This window comes from Anabrus simplex, chromosome 1, assembly GCF_040414725.1.
Source record: "Anabrus simplex isolate iqAnaSimp1 chromosome 1, ASM4041472v1, whole genome shotgun sequence".
Lineage (NCBI taxonomy): Eukaryota > Metazoa > Arthropoda > Insecta > Orthoptera > Tettigoniidae > Anabrus > Anabrus simplex.
In genome coordinates, this window is record NC_090265.1 from 598150670 (window position 1) to 598170543 (window position 19874).

At 37.8% G+C, this 19874-nt stretch overlaps 1 protein-coding gene across 3 annotated transcripts in view; it reads left to right on the top strand.

Annotated features, from left to right (window-relative positions):
• The window catches only part of shu (shutdown), a 166120-nt gene that overhangs the window by 60700 nt on the left and 85546 nt on the right, over positions 1-19874 (top strand). For all 3 annotated transcript variants that reach the window (XM_067135623.2, XM_067135622.2, XM_068225086.1), the window contains exons 4-5: positions 5784-6048; positions 17100-17289. In XM_067135623.2, coding sequence (XP_066991724.2) covers positions 5784-6048; positions 17100-17289 — 455 coding nt within the window. The remainder of the gene's footprint in view (positions 1-5783; positions 6049-17099; positions 17290-19874) is intronic.

Below are 19874 nucleotides of genomic sequence, written 5' to 3' on the forward strand. Positions count from 1 at the left end.
ACTGGCGCCCTTGGGATACTGTTTATGGAGAAACATTGACATATCATTTATTTATTGTAATATTAAAGTGACCCGCCACGTTATAAATTTGTCATACATCTGTGGGCCAAGTAGGTATGTCACAATGTGTGCCATGACTTCTTCCACTTAGTGCCAATGATACACGTGCATCATACTCGGTGCCAAATTAATATTAAAGCTCATATTTCCGCCAGTACATATGTAAACAAGTGTTCCTCTTATCTGTGCATTGTTAAGCTGCTGTTAACCCTCAACTGGTATTACATCATTTTGTCACAGCAAAACTTTGGATTAAAAAATTACAAATCCAGAAGAAAATATAAAAACACTAAAATGAAGCTCCAAAAAAGTGAACCTTCCTCTTTTTAAAAAAAATCTAGAGGCAAAACTTTCATTGATTTTCTTCTCTTGTATGTCAGCCTATTATAAAGAACCTAGAATCGGTAATAGAAACAAATTACTGGAAAACTTAAAGCATAAGTCATGTTTCTTAGATCATCTTTGTGTGTCTCTATGTCCTCCCCTCCATCATTATCAACTGCTTCCTATTCTGAATCTATTTCATCATCACTTGCTATCTTGTAATCTAGATCAATGCTACTTTCGTTCATCATTTCAGGAATCATTCCTTTTCAAGCAGTTTTGAAGTTTGGTTTGCTCTTAGAACTCATTGAAAATAGTAAGTTTGTGTTTCCATATTATCAGTATGCCCTGATTTTTTTTAGATGGTCTTGGTCATGGATCCATATTGTACTAATTAATTACAAAGCACTGTCACTAAAAATAATGAAATGGCGTATGGCTTTTAGTGCCGGGAGTGTCCGAGGACATGTTCGGCTCGCCAGGTGCAGGTCTTTTGATATGACTTCCGTAGGTGACCTGCGCGTCATGATGAGGATGAAATGATGATGAAGACGACACATACATCCAGCCATCGAGCCGGCAAAATTAACCAATGATGGTTAAAATTCCCGGCCCTACCAGGAATCGAACCCAGGACCCCTCTGACCAAAGGCCAGCACGCTAACCATATAGCCATGTAGCCGGACACTAAAAATAATACTAAACCATAATAATCACAAAAAATGATTAACAAGACTCATGAACAATAGCCACATAACCGATATCGTACGTCTGCCAGACAGCGCAGCAAACCCACGCTTTTACTGAAGGTCAAGCAGAGCGAATGGTATGCCACCTTCACTGCATGGAGCCAACACTCCAACTGAAAAGTATACAAAGGAAGAAAGAAGTAGGACTCCTGAAGGAGAGGGAATGGCCGTCAGAAAGTTTGGCAGTCGTTTCACAGTGCTAAAAAGAGAAAGATGTTCCACCTTTTCAATACAATAACACTGTTGCACGAATCAATGTAGCAACATATTTAATTTATTATCGGACCGGTTTCGACATCTGTCCATGTCGTCATCAGCCTACACAAAAATGGCAAGAAGTTAACAATTGTAACACTTGCTGATCTTGAGGTAAAAAAAAAAAAAAAAGTTAAGCATATGCTCCATCAGGGCATCAGATTGTTAGTTATATCTATAGCCATTACAGTTCAGAATAGTTTTCTGCAATGTCAAGAGAACAGCAAGATTGCAGGGCCTTCTCAGCGGAAGAAACACAGTGTCGTGGGGTCCAAAAATCTATTACACTGCCTACAGGAACTAATTTTTCTAGTAAATGTGTGGCTAAGAAGAATGGGTGTATAGTTCAGTTATTATGAGTTTCGACTTGACGTTTGAGCGCTGCCTTTTGGCGGAGGTTAAGTGAATTAATCAACAGCCAGTCACAGACAGCCGATCGCTCCGATAGGGCGCGTTAGACTCCAGTTGCGGTTAGCAGTGTTGTCGATGTGCTGTTTACTGTAACCACGTGCTATCAGCTGTGTGTTGTATTGTGCTCAGTTCTTTTCGCGGTCTTTGTGTGTCTCTGTGCTAGGTTGTTGTTAGTTTATATTTCGCAGTGCAGAGTTTATAAATGAATTGTTTAGTATTTTTAATAGTATAACGCGTTATATTGTAGTGAATGGTGTGTAACAGGTGATCTAGTTTATATAGTAGCTTAGTTTAACATTTCGTTCGGTAGTAATATAGTAGGTTAATTTTAGGCCCGTGTGTGAATTTAATGTTCTGTCATGTCGACGCCTACGTTTAAGGATGAAGCTCCCAAGAGAAGAAAGCCCTTCGGACGAGGTACTCCACTAAGGAGCCGGGCCCAGGAAATTGTTTGTAATGTTAGGGAGTCATTCTTGACAAAGCACCAACAATGGCGGCTAGAAAGAATGAGTTAAGTGGTTGAAGGAGCACAATATTTCGGTTCGCGATGACATGGGGAAGGGGACCTTATACATCTCTTGAAACAAAACAAGCCCCAGTACACAGTTTGTGGTGGATAGCCATAAGGAACGGGCATAAAGTAGTTCAGACGATTATATTGAATACTTTATTATCTCTTTAGGGTCAAGCGAGAGTGAAACCTCAACAGACGATGACAATGCCGATAGTAACTGAGAAATTAGTGGTATATTCGCTTTGTAGGGTTATTCCCTTCGTTACGGGAAACTGAATCTAACAGCAATGCGAGATCTTCTATATGGTGAGTAGAAATTTAATTTAGTTTTCTCACGGATTATCTGTTCGAGCATTGACATTTTTATGTGCATTATCGATCTTACGTGAATCATGTATGTTGCTACAAATAATAACCGATTATGGACTTATATTCTAGTATTTACATTTCTGTTCGTGTTGTGTATCGTAAATCAGCTGTTTGTATTCGTGGCAATTTGGCACCAACGGCTGACTTCGGCTAACTGTCAAGTCGAAACTCATAAAAACGGAACTATAGATTGTGGAAGCTATGCAAGCAATGTTACGGAGAGGAGTGGCGCAGGACAGCTTGTACTGCAGTGAGTGTCGAGGACAGCAAGGGTTGTTTTTGGCAATACTTCATGGAATTCCATAAAAGACAGAAGTAATTGACTCCAATCAATACCATATTTGCCTGTGTTTGTTACGGTGCACTATTAGAGGTTGCTATATTGACTAGGTACGTTGTACAGCGATTGCTCACACAGCAACAATAAGGACTTTCCTACACAGCATTTTTGTGAGAAATGTTTGAAAACATTTTTATCTGTTGTAGTGAAGTTGTTCAGTATTGGAGATATTCAATAAAACATTATTTCCCTCATTCCAATTCATTACATGTAATTATGCATATGCTGCATCCAACGGCACCGGAGGCAAAAAAATTCATCGGTAGTAGTGCTGATGAACTGTGGAACGAGTTAAGAATACATCATCCTTTTAGTCCTACTTTCCGAAATATTTTACATCAAACTTTGACACATGTTCTCTACTCTTACCTTCTATAAAGAGTTTTCTTTATCTATGTATGTAAAAGAACATGTCCTGACTGACTGACTGACTGACTCATTCATCATCGCCGAGCCAAAACTACTGGACATAAAGAAACTAAATTTTGAGGATACATTTCTATTACAATGTAGGCGCTTGCTAGGGGAGGACTTTTTGATATTCCATCGCTAAGGGGGTGAATTTTTAAAATGAGTGTATCTATATCTCAAAACTTTAATAGTTTACAGACGTAAAAATTGATATTTAGAATCTCCTTTAAAAATAAAGAAACACGTATTTTTTTTGTTTTTTGAAAATCCCATTTGGAGGGGTGAAAAAGGGGTTGAATGCCTTTAATGAGGATATTTATATCTCAGAAACTGAAGATATTACAGACCTGAAAATTGGTATTTGGAATCTCCTTTAAAAATAAATACGTATTTTTTGTTTTTGTTTTTGGAAAATCCAATTAATGGGGGTTAAACCGGAGTGACAAATGGGGTGAATTTTTAGAAAGACTATTCTACAGTATATCTCAGAAACATAAAATGTTACAGATGTAAAAACTGATATTTGGAATCTCCTGTAAAAGTAAAGAAACATAGGTGGTTTGTTCTCGGAAACTCCACTTGGGGGGACCTAAAAGGGGCTGAAATTTAAAAAGGAGCATGTCTACAGTATATCTCAAAAACTTAACATGTTATAGAAGTGAAAAATGGTATTTTTAATCTCTGTTAAAAAACATGTATTTTTTGTTTTCGGAGAAACCACTTTGGGTGGGGGTTAAAAATGACTGAATGGGGTTGAATTATTTTTATTAGGATACTGATATCTCAAAAACTGCAGATGTTACAGGCGTGAAAATTGGTATTTGGAATCTTCTTTAAAAATAAAGAAATACATATTTTTTGTTTTCAGAAATCCACTTAAATGGAGGAGGGGGGGGGGGAATTGAAAAATTAAGTGAATTAATTATATTAGGATACTTAAATCTAATAAAAGATTAAGTTGTTACAGACGTGAAAGTTGGTATTTGGATCTCCTTTAAAAACGAAGAAAAACGCATGTTTGGGAGAAAATCATCTGGGGGGGGGGGGGGGGTGAAAGGTAGTGAAAAGATGTGAATACTTTTTATGGGGATACTTGTATCTCAAAACTGAAGGTAACGGATGTGAACATTGGTATTTGGAATCTCCTTTAAACATACAAAAACATGCCCTCTTTCTTTGGGTGGGGGGGGGGGGGCGGTAAATCAACTTAACGGCAGTGGGGTGATAAAGGAGTTGAGACCAATTGACTTTACTGTTCATAATGTACTTGATTCTGATCATAAACAGATCATTTTTAATGTTTCCTGGGTATGTATTCAGGAGCCATCTTTTCTTTTGGAAAAGTTAGATTACAGTAGATTCCCCTGGCATATAAATAAAAATTTAAACACATTTGAAATAAATTATAGGAATGATATTGACCATGCAATTGTTTACCTCTATAATAAGGTCAATAATGCACGTATTGCCAGAAATCCCACGAGCTTGCCTACGCGCGACAATGGTGCTGGTCACATTGTCAGCAACGACAATGGCAGCAGATGTAATTTACCACCAAGTAGCAGTCTTGCATCTTGCTGCGGGGTCCAGAACGTCAATAATAATAACTTAAATTCAACTAATATCACCCACCCTAATATAATGATAATAATAATAATAATAATAATAATAATAATAATAATAATGTTCTGGACCGGCATCAAAATGTGCGGACCGCGCTGGAAATAGGTCTTGGCTGGGTGACTACGAATGCAGTCTGGCTGCGGGTTCAGTATCGCCAAGTCACCCAAGACGACACCATGCCGGATCCCCTCAAGGATTTGGACAATATTAAAAGTGCTTATAGGAAGAGACAGCAAAGATTTAGGGACCCAACTGACTGGGCCGAATACCTGGACCTAGCCTGGGAAGTACAAAATTGATTGCTGGAAAGAAAGATTGAAAAATTGGAGGAAGTTTGCTGTAATCTCTCAGAAAACGAGTCAGATCGTGAATTTTGATGGATTATATATAAAACATTAAGCATTCAATTATAATTGTCAGTATAATACCATAGCGAAGCACGGGTATTTTGCTAGTCCATGTATATGTATAGAGTGTAACTGAATTTCATTGCTGATTGCATTGTTGTTTAGATACTTAACCTCCTGTACTCACAGTTGTGGTGTCAGATCCTGGTACAACAGTTGAATTTAACACTACTTATATTTGAGGAAGCTGTGATCAACATTTCTTTTTAATTATTACACTGGTTAAAATGCTCCTCTTCATTAATTTATTCATACTCTTCAGATATTAGAAAGACTGTGGAAGAATACAAATTTCTTAACCTTTATGTGGTTGTTTGCAGATCAAACGTGAAGGGACTGGCAATGTGGTTCCCAATGACGCCTTGGTATGGATTCACTATAATTCATACCTAGAGTATGCCGATGAGCCATTCGATTCAACATTTCTGCGGGGCCGCTCAACTAAAATTCGACTAAATCAAGGGAAGTTAATCCCGGGATTGGAAATTGGAATTAAGACTATGAAGAAAGCTGAGATTGCTCAGTTCCTAATCCACCCTGATTATGGATTTGGGAAATTTGGAGTTCCTCCCAGGATACCTCCAGGTAATAATAATAATAATAATAATAATAATAATAATAATAATAGTCTGTTGGCTCTGTGGAGATGTCGGTGATGACTGATCAAGCCAGTCTTCACATGAAACATGCAGTCACACATATAACATTTAAAGGTGGATGGAGGACGCGGTTGGATCTGATGTAGTTTCTGCTTTTCACGGGTTTCAGTTTCTTGTCTGCGAAATGCCTGCTCAAACAGTGAGACACTTTCTGCAGTACCTTTGCGCCAAAGAACACAGTTTTGTGCAGTTGTTGCCCAGGTGTTAGTATTTATGTTGGTACTATTCCTAGTTGTTTTAAGGCGACACTCCTGAGATTAAACAGGTATTTTTACCTAATGCATGGGTTTTCATGAAACTTTGTGGGGATGTCACCTATATAAAAGTAGAGATATCATGAACATTTCTTTCATATACAATTAATAGTTTTTCCAAAGTAATTTTTTGAAATTTTTAATTCCATTTTTTCATGATAAAGATATTGGTTCGCATAGCAAACTTGAAATATTTGTCCCGAATGAGTAAATTTATAATACCAATATAAATTGGACATAATAAATTTTCCAGCTAACTCATTCCTGGTAGCAGCCAACTTAGCACACTGGGGCGGAATGCTGGCATCCCAGAATGACTTAGCTGGAAAATTTATAATGTCCAATAATGGAGTGTGGGAAATACTGAAGAAAATTGTAATACAGGATGACATGCTACACAGGATCAAGAATTTATATGAAGATACCAAAAGTAAAGTCAAAATACCTGTAGGAATGACTGAAACCTTTGATATAAAATCTGGGTTAAGACAGGGTGGTGTTTTGTCTCCTCTTTTCATCACTGTGATGAACGAGATTCAGAGAAAAGTTCACCAAACCATTGGAGGTAAGAAAATGTAAGTTATCTTGTTCGCGGATGATATATGCTTGTGGGGAGACTCCAAAGAAGACCTTCAAGAACAAATAAACTCCTGGACAGAAGCTGCTAAAGAATATGGACTCATCTTCAGCCAAGAGAAAAGTGAGGTTATGGTCATGAAAAGATATGGACTACCAATGGGACACATTAAAATGGAGGGGAAACAGCTACAGATGAACCATCAGTTCATATATCTTGGAAGTGTTATCTCTGATACTGGTTCTATAGACAAGGAAATTTCCCACAGAATTGAGGCAGGTAGCAACTTTTACAAAATAGTTAGACATAATATGGAACAAGAAAATACCAACAAAATGTAAGAGAGTCATATACGAAACCTATTACGTACCAGTCCTGACCTGTGGTTGCGAAATATGGACCATGAGAAATAAAGATGTTAGTAGAATCCAGGCAGCAGAAATGAGATTTGTCCGTAGCATGATCGGTAAAACACAGAGGGACAGAGTCTGTAATGAGGAAATCTGCAAGCAGGCTCAAGTTGTAAGACTGCAGGACAGAATAACCGCGCAGCGACTGAGATGGTATGGACATATGCGACGCATGGGAGATAAAAGATTATCGAAAGAAACGTATGATCTAAAACTTAGACAAAAGACCAAGAGGGCGACCAAGACTCAGGTACAAGGACATGGTGAAGATTGACATTGAACAGCGAGGACATACTTTAGAAAGCATCAAAGAAGGAGAGAAGTTCAGAGACCGCAACTGGTGGAGAAGCCTCGTTCACCGACCCATCGCCTAAGATGGAACGACGTGGGATATGTATGTATGTATGTATGTATGTATGTATGTATGTATGTATGTATATCACGGACCATTTATATTGGTATTATCAATTTTTTCATGAAATTTAATTAACATGTTAATGAAAATTTGTAATTAGGTAGATAATACTTCTTTAAAAAGCACTACTTATCAGTGTTTCTGTACACAATTTATATAAGGAGATATTTCAAACTTCGTGTAATTTTTATGTTTTAAATTTTTGGACTTAAAAATCCCTACTATTTGAAAAAATTCTGCAATAAAAAATTCCATAAGCAGGTTTCCTAATATAGCTGTGATACGTATACCATACAAATTTTGTTACATTTGGCAGAATATTATGGGAGAATGGGATTTAAATGTAAAATTACAATTGGCAGGAAAATTAAAGCAAAGTTCAAGTGACATTTTCTTCCTGATTCATTACCTAAAAGTTACCAGAACCTTATGTTTTTCCTTTCTTTTCTTTCTTAGCAGCTTCTCTATGAATACTGGTAACTCTGGATGCTTGTTTCTTCTTCTTCTCCTTCTCCAAAGATCGGAAAATAATTCACCTGCATTTTGTTTTTCACAGTGTAACTTTTCCTAAGGCGAAATTATGAGGATTGTAGTTTCTGTCATATCATAATTGTTGACTATAGTTGCAGGCACTTAGGAAGCATGGTAAGCCAGGATGGAGGTGCTTTTATAGATGTGGTGAGTCGTATAAATAAAACCAAAGGAGCTTTTGCACAGTTATGACCAATATGGAGATCTCCTCACATTCGTATAAAAACAAAGCTAAGGATATTCAACTCAAATGTTAAATCTGTGTTACTGTGTGGAAATGAGACCTGGAAAATGACCAAAGACATTACCACAAGGTTACAGACTTTTATAAATCGGTGTTTGAGGTGCGTTATGAGAATATGGTGGCCAAAGATCTTTGGGAGGCCAGAAGTCGAAGTCCCATACAGGAACAGATAATGAGAAGAAAATGGAGATGGGTTGGGCACACCCTGAGAAGGCCACAAGAAAGTATCACGAGGCAGGCATTGAATTGGAATCCACAAGGCAGTCGCAGGTAAGGCAGACCAAGGATTACCTGGAAGAGAACCATGACAAGGAGATTGCTGGAGTTAACAAGACATGGAGGGAGGTGAAAGCATTGGCGGCAGATAGAACAAGCTGGAGAAATTTCGTTGAGGCCCTATGTTCCACCTGGAATTAAAGGAAATAAGTCAAGTAAGTCATAGGTGCAGGACTTACATGGCTTGAAGTTGATGCAACACTTTCCTGATGAGAACAAGCTGATTCCGATAACATTTCATGACTTTTTGTCCCTGGTTTCTTCAATGGAGACTTCTGTTTGGTAATAGTTGATTCCCATCTCTTTCCTATCAAAAGTTAAGCATCACTTAGCTATGGCTGATTTATGTTTACGCAATTGTTTATTCCCTTGGATACAAGCTATCGGTTATTAGATTTAGATTTATATTTAGATTTATTGAACCTCAACAGGTTTCCACCCAATACATGGTTCAAATTAGGTATAGCCTAAACGACATAGTAATGAACAAAACAAATTAATAATAATAATAATAATAATAATAATCAAAGAAAAGAAAACACTATTCTTCTTGGACATGATATGAGGTCTGTCGGATACTCCAGAAACCTGACCCCCAATGTGTGGGTCACCACAGCAGTCAATCCTCCGTCCCTCGCGGCATGTCACCGACCTTTCGTCCCTTCTGTCTAGTCACCCAAACCTTTGCATATTTCATTCCTCATACCATCTTACTGCTTGACCCACTCTTCCTAGCTGAGTCAAGCCTTACCTCACCAGCCACTTACGTGCACTTCATTCTACTCACGTTGCCATTTAAACCTTATACTACTACACTCTGTTATTACTCATCATATTTAACCATGCTTAATCTCATTTAAATACCCAGTCATTCTCTACATTTAATTTTGCCATAACCAACTCATTTAAATAAACACAATCACTCTTCCTATAAACTAGTGCCACTTATCAATTCTCCTCCCTCTCGTCACTTCAACCACCATAAATCACTGGTCACCTTACATACCAAATACAATTTATTGAAATCCAAACACCTACCTCCGTTAACCAACAAATTTCATCCTCATCTCATCCTCACCCTCTTTCTCACAATGAACACACTTCCACAACACATTTCACCCATACTTCACCATAAACCACCGATCACTTACCCCATACAGCTTACTACTACACTCTGTTACAACTCATCATATTTATACCTCCAGCTCCACCTCATCCTCACCCCCCCCCTCCCTCTCTCTCTCTCTCTCTCTCGCAATGAACACACCTCCAAAACACAGTTCAATAATACTTTCACCATAAATCACCGATCACTTACATACCAAATACAGCTTATTCAAAATCCACAAACACCTACCTCCATACATTTTGTCAATACTTTCACCATCATCTAATCTTCACCCTCTCTCAATCATAAACACATCTCCAGAACACATTTCACTAACAATTTCATCATACCCACTATAATCACTCTTCCAAAACATAATCTCTCCATTCATATCCTCACCCTCTCTCTCACAGTGCAAACTAAATTTTGCCATTACCAACTCATTAAACTTTCATCAACAATTTCATCAGCTCTTAAATTACCTTCACCATAATCACACCATCATATCCACTATACTATCTCCTCCAAAACATATTAACTACAACTACCTACTAACATTATTAGAGTTTTTACTTCTTTTTACAATACCCTCATCATTTAGTTTTATTCCCCACAGTTCACTTAAGTTCTTGTTCCTTCCAAAGCCGCTCTTGCTTCCTCTGCTCAAACACAGTTCAGTCCTCTGTCTGGGTACCTCTGCGTTGTCCTTTTCACTCTGCACATCCATAACTTCACTGCATTCTCTCCTCTGACTTTCCTCTTCACTTGCTGTGCCCGTAGCTGCATCCCTAAGCCTTCCTAATCTCACCTCATTGTCCACCGCTCTTCCTTTTGCACTATTAACGATCACTAAGCTCCACACTCTTTCCTCCTTCATTCCGCTTCCTGTTTTCCTTGGTATTTTCCTTAACATCCTGTCCGTTTTCTCCAACATTGCTGTGAATAACTTGCCTTTCTTCCCCTCTCTTCTCCATACTCGTCCCCTTATCTTCCTCCTGTATCATCTTTTCCTCTAGCTCCAGTAATTTGGACACGGTCCAAATCCTTTTCCAGCAGCCATTTGTCACTACTAGCTCCTGTCCCCTGATAGAAACCTTGGTGTTTGGCCCGAATCATATGCTTCTTAAAAATTTTGGCATTCCTGATCACTTTCCATGTCTCTCCTGATCCATATTTTTTCCCTCTGTATGTTACCCGCATTTCCCATCACTATATCGGCCATCAACATGGAAAATAGTTGCACTTTAATCGGCCTATTTCCTTTTACTTTCCCTATTCTCGCCACATCGTCTATGTCTACTTCACTAAAATTAATTTTCATTTTCCCCTGAATTAGGTCCACCGCTTTATAAATTGTAAGCAGTTTGTCCTCCCACACCATGTATAAATAAGCATTTCTTTATCCGATTTTGTCTACTGATTTCTACTTCTGATTTAAACTTCAGCGTTTCTTCTTCTAATCTTCTTATTTTCTCCCTTAATGATGCAGCTCCTTCAGCGTTGTTTCTCACTTTGGCTGTGCCTTTTCTCGAAACCATTTCTTCATTTTCTCAAACTCCTTCGTTTGCTCTTGTATCAGATTTTTCAGCTGCTCAAATGGGCACACCTCTTCAACCACCTCTTTTATAACTCTTTTGATTAGTTCCATGTCTTCTCACCTCATGCTTCCGCTGGAGTTCGGCCTGAGGTTCAGTTCAACTCCTCCGATCCATAGCATTACTATAATCACCGCCGCTGTCAGCATCATCTCGCCCTTCATTCCCAATACAATTCTGCTCCCTCCTAATTTCACTTCTTCTTCTTTCTCCCCAGCCACCTTCCTATTACTGCCCTGTATTGTTCAACACCAATCATCTTCTTTAAACTCCTCACTACTTTCTTACACTCCCCTCCGGCACTCCCCTCTCTCACTACGGGGACTGTCCGCTCAACACGACCTCGCTTGTCGAATGCTTAGGCTATACTGTGAATCAGTTATTACAGCACACTATCTTTCAATAATATTAATAGTATCTTGATATGCAACTACAGGAGGTTACTTGCGTGCATACTTTACAAAAGTCAACAGACTTGCTACCACCACAGAACTCACAAAAAAGGTTAAACATACAAGAATAACAAAACTTACAGTTGTCGGCAAATCAGGAATTCCAGTACAAGCATACACTGTTGCTCAATGACAGCGAAGTACTGAAATATGAAATATGAATTCAACAAAATAAGTTTGTGACAAAAAAGAAGAAACTCAATCCTTTCAATTCCAATCATAAAAAAAAATTGCCAAAATGACCAAAATATCAATTTTTATCTCCGGAGTATTGCCTTAAGCTGGTCTTTATAACGTTTCAAAGGAGCATCTTGCAACCTTTTGCCATGAACAAACTCGCCGTAGGAAGTTCTTTAGGCAGTCTGCTGTCATTCATACGCTGGGTGTGACCAACCCATTTATGCTTTGATTACTGCTTTACAGATGTGTGGCATTCTAGCTGTTAATTTTTCCACAGTCTCGGTATTTATACATCCGCAGGTTTCTAACAGATAATGCCACAACCCATCCACACTGCCTGGTGCTTTTTCTTTCACTTTCCTGTCAAGTTCTTCCCACAAAAATTCAATAGGTGGCAGATCGGGTGATTGAGGAGGCCAGACCATTAATTCCAATTTTCCTTCAGCTTGTTTCCTTTCAAGATACTGCGTGCACAAATGAGAGGTGTGTTTAGGATCATTGTCCTGCTGTAGGACAAATCAGCTTCATACCAGATGGCACGGCATTGCGCGACAGGATATGGTGATAGTGTTTCTTTTACAGTATTCCCTCTGCTTTCACCAAATCACACCAACCTGATTATTTCCGAAACATCCCCACACCATTACATTTCCTCCTCCATGCTTCACAGACGGAATTATGTAGGATTCCATAACCCTTTCCCTGGGGCGGCAACGAAATTACAAATCATTACAAAACATTAGGACATACGTTACATCGTGGGAATGAATTGACAACATTATTTCCTACGGACATCCACGTCTACATGAGGCATTTCCTGCTCACACGAAATTGTTGTCCGACCTACCTTCTTTTAATATTAGCAGCGTTTTTGGCAAATTCTTCAATGTTTTTTAGCTCTTCACGGCATACTATGATTTTTATTCAACTTTCCAAGGCGTCTTAATCCATACCGCCTTCAAGTCGACTACTCATTTTCATCCTTATTTTAAATATTGAACTCAAACATGAGCCAATACTATATCTTTTAACTATCTGTTCTTATCCTGTGACGCCTTATTTTTGATATTCTGTTTTCCAAACGTAATATACATTGTTAAAGCTTTTTATCAAATAGATCCATTTCAGTGTCAGACATGGATTATTTTTTTAAATAATAATGTGTGACAATTACTTTTAGACAAACATTTCAATTTTTCAAAGTGATTTTAGTATAAGTTCTGTTTTATTCAATATTTTTGTGCTGTAATCATTTTGCATCCACAGTATTAACACTTGTAAATATTCATCAATATGTTTTATGTAAATCATTATGATTCCTTAGACCAATGTATGTTTTAAGATTGATTGAGGCTGATAATGCCCAATAAATAGTGTGCAAAACATGTACCCTTCAAGTTTCTGGTAATTTCTATGTGTATTTAACCACATAATAGTGGAATAAATTGTATTAAATAGGTGGTATTAAAATTACTCCTTGTATAAACTTTGTGATTAACAAACATATTGGCGACGATTGGAACAGAATTTTGCAAATTTAGATTCATCCGTCCAAAGCACCTTTTTTTATTGTTCAGCGGTCCAATCAGCATGCATTTTGGCCTATTGTAGCCTTTTCTGCTTGTGTACAGTTTTCAACAATGGTTTCCGAGCACTGTAGAAAGATAAGAGCAGCAAAACAAGCATATAATAGGATATACACCACGACGAGTCGGTGGGGAAAGAGGGAGAAATTGAAAGAAAGCACGAAATGACGAGGACAATCTCCACATCTTATTACACTACCATCCTGAAATAGATAGGTTGTCTCTATCCCTGTTCGTTTTTTCTGCATCCGTCTATTCTCAGCTCGTAATGAGTAGGGATTGATAAGAGAGCCAATCTATTTGAGGGCAGCAGTGTATGAAGATGTGGAGATGGTCCTTGTTTTTTATATTTTCTTTCTATTTCTTCTGCTTCCCACACTGACTTGCATTGTGCTCATCCTTGTGTGTGTTTGTTTTGATGTTCCTGTCTTTCCTATGTATGACTTAATTTGCACTTATTTGTTCATTTCCCTTACTCTTGCATATGATTATACGTCATTGATAGAGTTTGTGATTTTTAGCATTTGCGATAAATGCAAAATATGCCGAAACTTTGTCAGTGTATGTGCCTTCATCTTATATGACCCGTACGGGTGGTTTTTAGCGATTTCGAATTCGCGATAAAATGCGAAATTGGTTCAACATGCGAAATTATACAATTTATGCGAAATAGATGCGAAACTCTGTTTTATACGAAATAAACATATATTTTTAAAAACTATGCATTTTTCTTAAAAATAAGATATAAATGTTGTTATTTATTTCGGGAGAAATAATTATTACGGCGCCCATTGCGATCGTAAAGCGGTAACATGCTTTGACGGACACTTCCGTCTTGGTGCACGGAACATCTATAAGTTCATTATCGCAGTTAGCTGGTCGGAGAGATTTATTCTCTTTGTTTTGCAGCCTAACCGATTGATGTCAGATGATACCTGAAGCTATTTTCTCTGTGTAAATAGTAACTCTGAGCTGAAATACGGAAAATAAAAAGCACCTCATTTCGCCGCTCGTTGTAAACAATCATGGCGGCATCCAAGCGCGGCATGGATGAGTTTATTCGTAACTGGCTTGAAAATAGTGATGTTGAAAGTGGAAAAGGTTCTCTGGAGAGTGAAAATACTTCTTCTTCAAATGACAGTGATGAAAGTGATTCCGATTTCAGTTCCGAGATGATAGTGCCAATTGAAACTACATGACAAAACCAGAATGCAACAAGAGCGAGTGAGAAGTCTAGTTTTCCTTTTTTTACGTCGCACCGACACAGATAGGTCTTACGGCGACGATGGGACAGGAAAGGCCTAGGAATGGGAAGGAAGCGCCCATGGCCTTAATTACAATACAGTCCCAGCACTTGCCTGGTGTGAAAATGGGAAACCACGGAAAATCATCTTCAGGGCTGCCGACAGTGGGGTTCAAACCCACTATCTCCTGGACGCGAGCTCACAGCTGCGCGCTCCTAACCGCAAGGCCAACTCGCCCGTTGAGAAGTCTAGTAAAATGATACTTGGAATTATGATCTTGTTGACAATAAGACTCTTTCTGTAACGTGTAAACCAGTTTTTGAAATTCACTCTATAGTGAGGAGGGGGTTGGGTAATAATTCGAAAGAAATGGACTTAGGGAATGAATTTATAACCCCACAGTTCTGGGATCACGTTACTAAGGAAACCAATACCTATGCCCCTACATTTCTTGCTAATTGATCTGCTTCCCTTGAAACCAGTAATACGAACAAAAACATTGGTTTCCTGTTACTATAGACGAGCTAAAAGCTCACTTTGCTTTGTGTATTCTTATGTAGCCTATGTGATTAATCAAATTTATGTTAAAGTGAAGAAAAATAAATAGTATGTAAGGGAATATTTCCTTTCACAAGTAATGGCAGGCCAAACGGTTAAATCATTCAATGTGTGGAATTTCTTTCACTGGCTAAAGAGCACTGCAAAGACCAGTCAGTCAAACAGCAAATACACTTTCAAGCACCACGTTCATTCTCTTTGTGTGTTGACCCTTGATCTTAGTCGGTTATTCTTGACATTGGTGTTGAGTAGTAGTTCTGTTTAAAAGTACGGTAGCGATTTATTTTATTGTCTGTTAGCCATGGGTAGAAGCGAAGTGACGATCAAACAGCATGCCGAAAGTCACAAATCGGGACATTTTTATGTACGGATACAGATGGCCTATATTGATGTGCTGACTCTGCAATCAAAAACTTGAAGAAGGAAAAAAATGTTTTGCAAGCTTTCCTTTGCCTTGGCTGCACTTCTGTGCATTTGGGCCTCTACGGACAGTGTCGATGTAGAGTTTTCTTTTAGCAAGTACAACATAATTGTAACTGATAGGCGGTCTCAAATGAAGGAGGACACCTTTTAAATAATTGGCATGTTGTACTTAAATCATCATTGAAATTCCTCTTCCTTGTAGGTGTGTTGTACTGTGATAAATAAATACGTGCAGAATAGTATTTTTCACTTTGAAATTGTGTTTGTAAATTTGAAAATAAGCATATTCCTGTGTGTTCGTTAATACTTCTTGCAGTCTTATGTTGATATTTGTCTTATTTTCCATAGTGAATTCAAAACTGCATGTCGAGCAATGTGTGATTAAACAGTATGATTTTACTCCCAACTGTTGTGTGTGCAATTTAGCAAATTATGCCTATTTTTAACCAATTTGCTACAAAATGCTAAATTTGATTACTTTAGATGCTACAAAACGCTAAATTTGAAAATCAAAACGCTAAATCACTGATTTTTAAATGCTATAAACCACGAACTCTAGTCATTGAAGATCAGTCAAATGTAACTTGGAGGTGGTTATAAACTTAGTGTCCACACATAGAACATGCTTGTTTCTCATTTGTCAATTTTTTCTTTATAAGACCTTACATGATGTAATTAGCCATATTGTTACATAGAAAATGTGTAGTTTGCATGAAATAAAATTGACTCCTATGAAATGCTCATTCATTACTAGAAAGCTTTAAAAAAATATTAGAATGCCCATTAGAGGAAAGAATGTTTAGTACGTTGCTGAAATCGAGACATGCATCTCATGGGGATGGGTAGCTTCTGCAACTTTCTAAATGTTGATGCTGTGAATCTTTCCTTACTGTTATTATTCTTTTCTTCACCATTTGAAAAGTTTTCCTTTTTGTACTCTTACACAAAAAGCTGTTTTGTTTGGTTAAGTCATGTTATCTCCTTTCATACAAAAATAATCACATGATCCTTGAATACCTGTGAAATGGAGTACAGTACCAATGCTAATTGGAATTTATTGGTTGTGTGTGTGTCCTGAATTGATATTCCACATATTTTAATGTTTTAATCTTTCCTCTCCCTAGAAGCTGAAATTCTGATCCACGTAGAGCTGATCAGGTATCTTGATAATGCTACTATAAGTGAGATGGATGCACTTTCCAAGGAAGAGCAGCAAAATGCTGGCTTTCCCAAGATATATAAAACTGCTGAAAGCTTGGTTCTGAAAGGAAATGACCAGTTCAAGAAAGATAATTTCCCAAGTGCAATTTATAAGTAAGTACAAATGTTTCTGTTTATAATATCTCATTTTTTAAACAAGGAATGTTAAAAAAATCCCTACTTTTACTGTAGAAATAACATTGTGTAATATGTTAATCATGTGAATGTAATAATGTTATTGCTTTTACATGCCACTAACTACTTTTATGGTGTTTTTTTATTTTTTATTATAAGTTGTTTGGAAAGGGCTAGGATTGGGAAGGATGCCCATGTGGCTTTAATTGACGTACAGTCCCAACATTTACCTGTTGTGAAAATGGGAAACCACGAAAAACCATCTTCAGGGCTATTAACAGTGGGGTTCGAACCCACTATCTTTCAAATGTAAGTTCACAGGTGTGTGCCCCTAACTGCACAGCTAACTCGCTCAGTATAGTAGAAGTCCGCTATAGCGAGTACGGCATATAACGAGAACTCCATTATACAGACAATATTTTGCTGTCCCTTAAAAATTCCTATATGAAACTGTGTATTATCCTTCGGTTACAGTGAGAACCCTAAAGCTGACGCATCCATTGTTACGAGCGATTAAGCGCACACGATTTTTTCAGTTATCGATATTTATGCACCCCACCGATTATGTTGCGTGCAGTCGATTATCTTCGGTATCGTTTCCTCGCTATGTCCACTAGCGAGTTCTCTCGTAGACATTCGAAGGCGATGATATAGATGTTGATTCCATAGGGAATCTGAAATATTTGTCCCGAATGAGTAAATTTATAATACCAATATAAATAGTCCGTTATTGGACATAATGAATTTTCCAGCTAACTCATTCCTGGTTGCCTGCGTTTCGCCCTCGTGTGTTAGGTTGGGCTCATCAGTTGGTACCTAGCACACCTACCAAGACGCTGGCTAATGCATACCGTGGAGGCCGATGCGTAGGCTACTTGGAGCCATCGGCAGTGTCAATGCACTATGAGAGACTTTGTCTCTTTACCAAAAATTGATGCCCGTTTGGCTATCAGATGATATAGATGTTGATTCCCATAGGGAATCTGAAATATCTGTTGTTAGTTGACTTATTTTATTAAAATTTGAGTCGTAAATGCTGTTAAAACTTAATAATATCTAAAGCTTAAGTCTTAATATGCGTGTCAAAGAGGTTGGAAATATTCTGCATCATGTATTGGTTTGAGGCATACTTCTGTAATTATTAGTTGTAACTGTAAAATGCAACTTGTTGGCAGTATCTTCGAACTGGTCTTGATTTGACGAGTGAACTTTACATTGCAAGCAGTTCATTTTATGAGAGCTTGGTCAAAAGGGACATCAATCTGAGAATCTTGAAATGTTGATAAATTATCCTATTTCACAATCTTTAAATGTGGTGCATCTGTAACAAAGGAAAGTACGTGATAATGTTGTGTGTTGTTGTGCTTTCACAGCGATCGTATTGGTGTGCGTCACTTACCCCTTTGACTGCTACTATAATACCTCGTGGTGCTTGTTACATCATGGTGACTGCTTGCTTTCGTGTTTCTATTTCTTGTGTTATACTTATGAAGAAGCTGTTGTGAAGGGCGAGTAGGGGACTTAAGGGAGGAAACAGTAGGCGGGGCGTTAGACGTTGGCGTATCGTGTGGAGAAGTGTCTCTATGCGTTGTCAAGGTGGGAGTAGGGGAAGAAACGGTAGGCGGGACGTTGGGCCTTGGCGTATTGTGTGAAGGGGAGTCTTTATGCGTTGTCAAAGTAGTAATTGTGTCTATTTTTGTCGTGGGAGTTTTCAGATTAAATGTCTTAAAGAATTTACTATTATCTGATTTGAAAGTTTGTAGTAATGTTGGCAGTTGCTTAATTACCGGACTCTTTATTTCAATCGCGTCATTCAGATTTTTTTCTTTATTAAAATATTGGTCCAAATGAATATAAATATTCTCAGACTCAGTCATTAACTTACCTTTTTCTATCCTTTCGATTATTTTAAGGTCTCTGTCTATTATGGTATATTTATGGCCAGTTTCTTTCATGTGGTTGCTCATTGGGGAATATTTATTATGCTTTAAAGCATTAAAGTGTTCCATGTATCTGGTAAGAAATCTGCGGCCAGTTTGGCCAACATACAAAAACTTACACTGTGTGCATAATAGTCTGTATATCCCAGAACCTTGATATTTCTTATTGTTGGAGTTTACTATGTTGTGATTAATGAATAAGTTTTTATTGGTGTTATGTGTCTTGAAAGCTATTTGATGGATCGCTGGGCTGGTATAAGTAAACGTTGCGTATTTTGGTTTTTTAGTCTTTTCCGGGGTAAGATTTGTGGCTAATTTAAGTTTTACTTTGTTGATGATTCGATTTACCATCTCTGTTTTGTATCCATTAACTAGTGCTAGTCCTTTTATGAAATTTTGTTCCTTCGTTAAATTCGCGGATGAAAGCTCTGTAGACCATGCTAAAAAAGGTTGCCTGTTCGTGGGATTTAGGGTGAAGTGAATCATTTCTTATTGTTACTGAAGTATGTGACGGCTTTCTGAATATTTGAAAATCGAATTTAGAATTTGTGGGTGTTACGTTAACGTCCAGGAAGTGTAATGAACTGTCTTTTTCATCTTCTTTAGTGAATTTTATGTGAAAAT